This window comes from Emydura macquarii, unplaced genomic scaffold (assembly GCF_026122565.2).
Source record: "Emydura macquarii macquarii isolate MOO-44397 ecotype Brisbane River unplaced genomic scaffold, CSIRO-AGI_Emac_v2 contig_1253, whole genome shotgun sequence".
NCBI lineage: Eukaryota > Metazoa > Chordata > Testudines > Chelidae > Emydura > Emydura macquarii.
In genome coordinates, this window is record NW_027131390.1 from 78,810,001 (window position 1) to 78,818,624 (window position 8,624).

At 38.2% G+C, this 8,624-nt stretch overlaps 1 protein-coding gene across 13 annotated transcripts in view; it reads right to left on the reverse strand.

The window, feature by feature from the left end:
- Nucleotides 1-7,160, reverse strand: part of SCN2A (sodium voltage-gated channel alpha subunit 2) — a 91,413-nt gene extending 84,253 nt beyond the window's left edge. For all 13 annotated transcript variants that reach the window (XM_067549335.1, XM_067549336.1, XM_067549332.1 and 10 more), the window contains exons 1-2: nt 6,894-7,160; nt 3,474-3,592 (exon numbers count right to left, since the gene is read on the reverse strand). In XM_067549335.1, coding sequence (XP_067405436.1) covers nt 3,474-3,592; nt 6,894-7,160 — 386 coding nt within the window. The remainder of the gene's footprint in view (nt 1-3,473; nt 3,593-6,893) is intronic.
- Nucleotides 7,161-8,624: the final 1,464 nt, after the last annotated feature.

Sequence of the window (8,624 nt, forward strand, 5' to 3'; positions counted from 1 at the left end):
TCACTCCACTGACTTTATTGGAGTTGCTCTGGGTTTACCTCATTCCCTATCAGGAGAGGTAAAATCCACCTTATAAACATTGAAAAACCCCCAAAATGAAAAATATATAGACATGATATACAAAATGGCCACATGATGGCACCATAACCTAAAAAATATTAAGAGCAGTTGAATTTTTAGAGACTTTGAGAACTCTTTTAGCTGTGCCTATGACTAAAAACATAAGTGCAGATGGTGCTCCTGCTCAGGAATACCAGCATAAGGGATAGGAAACACTATGATGTTCCCCTCATGGAATTTTTTGTGCAATCTTTTGATGAGAAGTGAGGGGGTGAGACTTCCAACAACACACTTCCTTTCCCCAAGAAAGAAGCCTAGGGTCTAGCTCCTCCTAGGCTCTAGCTACCCCTCCTTCTCTACTCCAGTCATGTCTCAGGATAACTGGTCCCTGTGAAAAGACCAGGCCCAGCTCCCGTATCAGAGCAGGTGGGGCCACTGAGGCCAATTAAAGGGGGTTGGGCTATACCTGCGGCAATAAAAGACTGTCAAAGGACAGGAAGAAAGGGAATGATGGGTGGGCTAGGGTAGGCTGGGCTGGGCTGGGCTGTGTCTCAGGCAAGGAGCAGAACAAACTCCTGGAGCAAGGGTCCAGATGTCCAGGAAGCCTTGGAACTGCTGTCGCAGAACAGTAACAGCTGGCTGAATAAGAACTGGCTAAGAAGGGAGCTGGCCAGGACTGGGAAGCTGCAAGAAGCAGAAAGGGTTAGCATAGACTCCTGGGAGGGGAGACTGTGAAATCCTAGGACAAAGGGCGAGCTGATGGAGTGGTTATGTTTGTTTGTTTAGGTATGGACAATAAACCTACTTAAAGGAGACTGGGTGTCACAGTGAATACTTGCAAACTGGAAAGAAGCCCTGGCATGTCACAAGCCTCATGTACTCTTCTCCAGGCCCAGACCTCCCCGCCCCCCAACCAAAGGATCGCCAGACTCACTGAGAGCCTTCTGCTGAGTTTGGAGAAAGGTGAAGAATGCTGTTCCAGAAGCAACTGTCTGACTCCACCACACCCTCTGCATGAGATTTCCACTCTGTGCATGGATCCTAAGGGCACAATCACTACCGCATTTATTTAATCATCATAAACTAATGATGGCTATTAACCCTTTCATGCTAACCACTTTGTCTGAGGGTATTGAGTTAAAACATAAACATAGCATAAACATTGAAATATTTTTTTCAAAATAATTAACTTTTTTAAATTCATTTAGCTAAAATTGCACTTACCAAGCAGCCACAAAATAATCTCAGTGAACCTACTGTGGTTAACAAAACAAAGACTGACAGTGTTAACTCCAACCACAATTCTGATGTCATAGTTCCAATCATTCCACCCACTTTCCAGCATCTCCTTAAAATCAAATTGTAAATGTAGAAATAAAACCCATAGCAATGCCCTTGTCTGCCATTTGCTTAGCAACAGAAAATTGTAAAAATAGAAATATCCAGGGGACAGAGGGGTAGTGTGTACAGTATATGGTTTTAAAGAAAACCTTGAAAGAGTTATTAAAAACAAGCACCTGAATGCATCAAATACTTAGGATAAGGAGGACATATAGCATATAGGAAACTACTCTGTACTTTCACTTTCCCACAAAATATATATATCACTGGCTCCTGTTCTTTGTGATGTCTCAGTAAGTATGCAATCCTCCTTGTAAGATCACATCTGCTTAAACAGAGACTGAGGAGTGTGTAAAGAGGTCAGTGAGTACCTTTCTTTTATTTTATATTTTCCTATATTACATGTTTTACAAAGCTTACAAAGAATAGAATATAATGGCAACTGCAAAATTACAATCTGTAGTCTACTTTCTACTTGCAACATTTAATATCTCTGCCCTCAGAATCATCATGCCAAGGGGGCACATAGCACCCCTTCCAAATCATTCTGCTAATTTGCAATATTTGAAAGAACCTTTCTTCCCAGAATACTGCTTGAGATGATACCACAGAAATTCAAATTTGAAAGGAGCAGAACAGAAAGGGCACCAATTCTGAGGAATTTTTCAACTAATCTAAACTCATCTATTTTAAGAGTTTTTACATTAATATATTGCACATAGGGCATACAAAGGATTTTTGTAGAAATGCCTCCTAAGAGTTGCATGTCCCCACTGGAGTGCTAGTCATAAGAGGTGTCTCACCATCAGGGCAGAAAAGAGAAATAATAGGGGCATGTCTTTCCACACTGTAAGACATGTGCCCACCCAATTTTTTCATACTGTGCGATCCCAATTACCCATACCAAGATCAGCTCCATGATCCAAGAGAATTCCATAGTGGATTGAGGTGTGTAACATTGCCCACAAATTATTTCATTACCTTGAAACTTGGAATGGGAGCACAAAAACTAGACATTGAAGGATCACACCATAATTTTAAAATAATTGACATGGTAATGATTGTTCTTAGGGGTATGAACACATTAAAGTTATTGATGTCACTGGGTTTGTTATGCCAATTGCATGTTAGCTTTAATAAAAAAATGCCCTTTTAGAATCAAGTGAGCATCTCCAAATATACAGAACACAACTCTGAGAAAAAAACGTGAGTAATGCAATACACACACTTCAGGGCTCTAATGATATAGATTAGAGGACACAAGTTTAACTTTCATAAGGTTCAATCTTGCAAACACATTGAGTACTTTGCTTACTAACTTGAGTAGAGCCACTGACGTGACTGCACTCACTACCGAAGGTTACTGGGTTACTATCATTCAGATTTGAGGTTCTCTGCATGCTAGTCAAAATGTTCATGAGTTACTTGAAGATTAAAATTAAAGTAGCTCCAGAAATACAAGTGCATAAAATGGCAATGGTCACCAGAAGAAACATAATGATAAAAATACATATAGGACTCATAATTTATAATAATTCCAAGGAACCCTATTAATCTATTCTACTACAGTTGTGATCTGAATCAGAAAATGAAAAGTGGTAGAGAAATATTTTCCTAGCTGTTCATGCAAGCTAAAACTGGGGATCAAAGATTTAATTTTTTTTAATGCAAAGTATCACTGAAAAATTGTAAAGCATTTTAAGCAACATACCTGGAGCATGTGAAAAAATTATGGGCGAGGTGAAGGGGCAAGTAAAAGATGTGGGAAATATATGAGAAGGAAGGAAAAAAGATAAGGAGGGGGTGTAAAGGGGAAAGAAGAGGGAGAGGATTTGGCTGCCTGGCTTCTGATCTCACCATATTATCATCCAGCAATGAGTTGCAGAATAGCAGCAGAAACGAGAGACGGGAGGGTGAGAGATCAGAGAAAGAAAGCAGAAGAAAAAGGATGGAAAGGAGCATTGTAGATCATACCTGTCCTGGGATGGCCTCCCAGCTAATGATTTAAATACTAAAATAAAAGCAGCATTTTGTTCACTAATATTTTAAACCAACCACTTCAAAAAGGATATGAATGTACCAAAATTTTAATAGCTATTTTTCTAAGAGGATTGAAGGGAGTTAACAAGTACACAGCAGAGGTGGCACTGAATCGGAAGATTGCCTTCCCTTTATTCAATACTATAAAAGTCTGAAAAAGAAAACAAAATGAAAAACTTATTTAGAAAACATATACAGTGTGGACTCGTATGCTGCATCACTTGTGCTTCATCATTATTTACAGTTAGCTGAATTCTGCTTTCATTTACACCTCTTCAGACTCAATGACTTCATGTCTAGTTCACCTAACATGCAGGATAGCCTCCAACTGAATTACAACAAGCAGAACTGTATGAAAACATTTTAACAGCATTATTTAGAAAACACAAATATTCCATGCCTTATTTGACAGAGGACAAAGGCAGCTCTAAGTGTATACAATATTTGATATTAGCGTATTGGTGCCTAGCTTATAATGTATATTAAGATACATTAAACATAATTTTTATAGAGAATCATTAAAACGTTAGAATTCCCTTCACAAGGTACCTGCAGTAATTATGGTATCATCCATATAAGGAATGATGGGGTGGAATGGTAAACACTGATGGCCTGATTTTTCAGAGGCAAACCCTATCTCCTATCAAAATAAATGGAACAGAAGATGCTCAGTACTTTTGAAAATCTGGCCTCGAATTCTTAAAAGGCACCCACTGATGTGGCATGTTCACGTTTCTCTCACCCACGAAGTTAAATTTTTTTCACAAAAAAAGTAGAACTAAAATTTTTAAAATTTTTTTTTTGTATTTACCATGAGGCTTTTATGGCCATGAATACCTTTCATATTTCATGATTTAAAAGCTTATCTGTGCTACCTAATTACCACACAGAATTCAGTAAAGATTTGAATTTCAATTCCTACTCTCTGACCACAGCTTCAGTAATAGGTTATATATTTTGATTATGTTCAAATGGCATTTATAAATGGAAAAGCTTTGAATGAAAATCTTTTCTTAAAACCTGAGAAGCCAAGAAGGCTCAACCTTTTATTCAATGTACATCATACACCTAAGTCTCTGAAACGTTTATATTTCACATACCTATGGGACCAAGCTAAGACTATATCTGCTCAGGCAAGCTCAGAGGTGGGAGAGGTTTAAGCTGCTTTCCTCACCATGAAGGAGAAAGCTATAATGTGAATGTTTGCGCTCCTTAACTGTAACAGTATCTAGTTTACACTGCAGGCAGCACTGGACATCTCCAAAGGGACATAAGCCAATTGAGCTGGGACTATTGCCAGTGGCCCTACTGCATCAGCTAGGCTGGGAGGGCAGCACCTGAGGAAGGCATGCTATGCTTTATGTACAGGCATAGTTAAGTCCTGCTGCTATATCCCTGGAAGCACAGTGCTTCCCTCCACCAGAATGCATGCTACAGCTTTTAAATCCCACATTGATTCTCACCCCAGACTGACTCCCAGAACCATACTTTTGTCCTTAATGAGGCTTTATTTTGGTCCTTGGTGCACTTGGAATTTCATTTGTTTTTCACTACACTTTTGCCCCCTTCTCTCCTTGTTTCCCTTGGGACTTCATCCCTTTATTCCTTTATTTCAGGAAATTCTGACTGAAATCCTGAGCTCCTCACTCTTTTTCTATTGCCCTTACTGAGACAAACTTCTATTGAAGCCATAATTTGTGTGATGCAGGCTCACTGGCTTATATTTATAAAATTAAAATGGAGCTTGACCGAAATGTACAAAACTCAAGGAAAATCAGAGAAAATTTAAGAGAAATTCTGATCATAATGCATATATTTGTTAAGCTTTTGATTTCCTGCAGGAAACCACAATACTTAAGAAAAATAACATGGTCTGCAACATCACTCTCAGATAGCCAATTTTGAAACTGTTTTAACCATCAGAAGAAGGAGGCATTTTCAGTAGGCATACATTTTCAGTATTAATAGCAATAATTAATAGCAATAATTATTTTTCTGATGTCTAAAGCATGATGACCTTGATGATAAGTTTATGATCTCCAGCAGTGAATCCTACATCATTATTTCTGGAGAATTGAGGGGGAAAAAACCTAACAGTTGCCCCGAAGCCTGATTGCCTTACTCCCAGACTTCAACAGGACTAGTTACTTGAATAAGGCCAGCAGAATATAATCCTAAATTAAACAACTTCATTTTCAAATATAACTCTCAGTTTAGCCACAACATGAAGTGTTTGTCAGTATGTGAACTTTCAGAATACAACAGAGCAAATAAAGACATATATTTCTTCTTAAGGTTTCTATCTGTCTTAAACTCATCTCTTTATGATATTGCTGTGACCTCAGATCTGAAAATGGCTGATGGGGACTGCTATATTTCCTTGGTTTGCTCAGTAATGTTTGACTCTTAGTTTTGTTTTTGTTTTTAGCGAATACTAGCTAATTCTTAAGGGGAATATCTTTCCCTACACAGAAGAAAATTTTGAAGACAGAAAATTCCATGAATTTCAGCTCGAGGATTTTCCTCTGATTTATCCTGTGAGGGGTGGGTTTCTCTGTTGTTGGAACAGGTACAATGCACAGCCTGAAACCTGAAGCTCTGGGATATCGGAGGAAACCAGGACAATGTGCACAAAGGCCTAGTATTTCTGTACTTGACTCCAATGGGACATATTACAGGATTATGCAAAAGTTTTACCTTTATATATTTCTGTTAAAATGGCATATTTCAATAAAAGATTTTTAAAGAGTATAATAAGAAATTTTTATATTTTATGGCTACTCCAGCAAGGAACCCTACCTCATCTCATATTTCCCTATCTCTTTTACTGCAAGCTCTCCTTTGAGCTCTCTATTACAGCAACCTTATTCTGGATAAGGAATATGCTTCAAAGACAAACAATCCTTTGCCCAGATTATCTAGGAAGAAGATATGATGTCTTTGTAGAGTACAAGGTGAGGGAGGAATGCATTAGGAGTGCACTGGGACACTATCTCTGCCTAATTCTGTGAACCTGACAACCCAAGCAATGAGAGAATGGATCAGGAATAAAACCTATGTTTTCCACATAATAGTGAAGAAAGCATGCAAGAGGGCCATTCAAGGCAGCCTCTCAGTGGATTTGATAATGAAAACACTGGCATCCTTAAATGACAATTTGACACTTATAATACAGTGAAAATACGGAAAGCTACAATTAGAATGAAATGTCAAGTATATTATAATAAAGCTAACAGTGCATCACCACACCCAAACCAGGAACCTGATCCTGCAAACACATTTTACTGGACGCAGTGCCAATGAAGTCAACCACTGGAGCACTACATCTGGTAGTATTTGCAGGGTTGGGTCCAAAGCAGTGGAAAAAGGGAGTTCTGTGGAGAGTCTATAACATTTTAATACTCTTAATCTCCAGCAGAAACATTTTAACTGCAGTCTTAAGAAACACTCACTTTTTTATTGATATAATATGGGTCCAGATCTTCCAAGGGCTCGGACACCATTCCTGGAGGTATGTCGCCGTAAATAAATGGCAGTGTCTTTCCTGCCTCCAAGTCACTGTTTGGCTTTGGTCCATTTTCATCATCATCATCTTTACGTTCTTGTTTAGACTTCTTAGCTTTTTCTTCAGCAATACGTTGTTCGATAGCTGCGAGTGACTCTCTTGTGAAATAGTGGAAGCTGTCAGGTCCTGGTGGTACCAGCACTGATTGAGCCATCTTTTCATCCTGCACCTCTTAATTACCGTTTAGCCTTTCACATAAAAAAGTGCTAAAAATATAAAAACACAGAAAAATATTAGACCACCACCACACAAGCAATTTAAAAGGATATATTCTTCATATTACTGTCTGTAGGGCAATTTATTAAATAGGGTACTTATATGAGAACAGCGTGTTGTGAAATTGATTGGTTCATTAATTTTACTTTCAAGACGTATTTATCTTTTCATCTGGTCTCTTTTAGATATCTGGAAAAGCAGCAAACCTTTAAACATTTAGTTTAAAATTAATTTATTGCTTGTGAAAAGTAATGGATTGGCAGTTATAGAGAATAAATTCATTTTGAAAGTAAGTAGAGTAATTGTTTTTTTTCTTTTCCTCAGGAAAATGTTGTGACCATTCTAACAAATCAGATAGTTGCTGGTCTACTAATATAAAAGGGTGTTTTCCCACATACTCAATGAAATAAATTAACAGTTAAAAAAGTGTTTATTATGTGGCGTCAAGGGGTGGGACCATCCATGACAATTGTTCTTTTAACACTACTACCCTGAAATGTCTTATATCAGACCAACTCTCCCTCTGGTGAGGAGGTATAGACATGGCTTACTCAGGATCCCATAATTGCCACTGAAAGTATCAGCCATAGGGATGCTTGATAGAGGTGTGAGGTGCTCTCTTTTCAGGGACAAGCATGTTGGCTTCAGCTGCCAGCTCAGGGAGCAAGGAATCAGGCTTAGGTACCTGAATGCAAATCCCTGCCTATTACTGTGTTGAAAGAATTTCTGTATTAAACCCAAATTGGTCTTCATTTCTAAGCATTCTTAGACCTTTTATTATCTATTGATATCTTTAAATTGTGTATATTTTGCATACTTTTTAGAACTGAGAGCAGAACCATCACCTTTTAAAGCCACCTTATACTTCTGCCAAAAACGGAAAATATTTCCAATGCAGAAATACTTGGATCTAAAATCCTGAATGTAATCTGTGCATTCGATAAGTTTTCCCAAGATTTTTTATCTGAATAGGCAATAGGTAACAAAACAGCAAATGTAATGGAAGATTAACAACTTCGGTGCCAGATAATATACAAAAAAGCAATTATCAACTTAAAATGACATGACTACCTGAATGTACCATGAACACTCTTTTTTTTAATTTTCCTACTAAGTACACATAAATTTGTCTGATTCCACCACAGCTACAGCGACTTCATGTTTTCAGAGCCATGTCTTCTTTTCCATCCTTCCGTCCTCACCACACACACACACACACACACACACACACAGAGGCATTCTGCAACTTCTGCAGGTATATCTGTGAAACATGCTCTCCTACTGCAGTCAAATGCACCTGGTGCATCCTATCATGGACGGTCTGTAGAAAACTGCTGTTGGAACACATGTACAGTCTGGTGGCAGCAGAAGGGTTAATTATGAAAATGAAAGTGGTCTTACT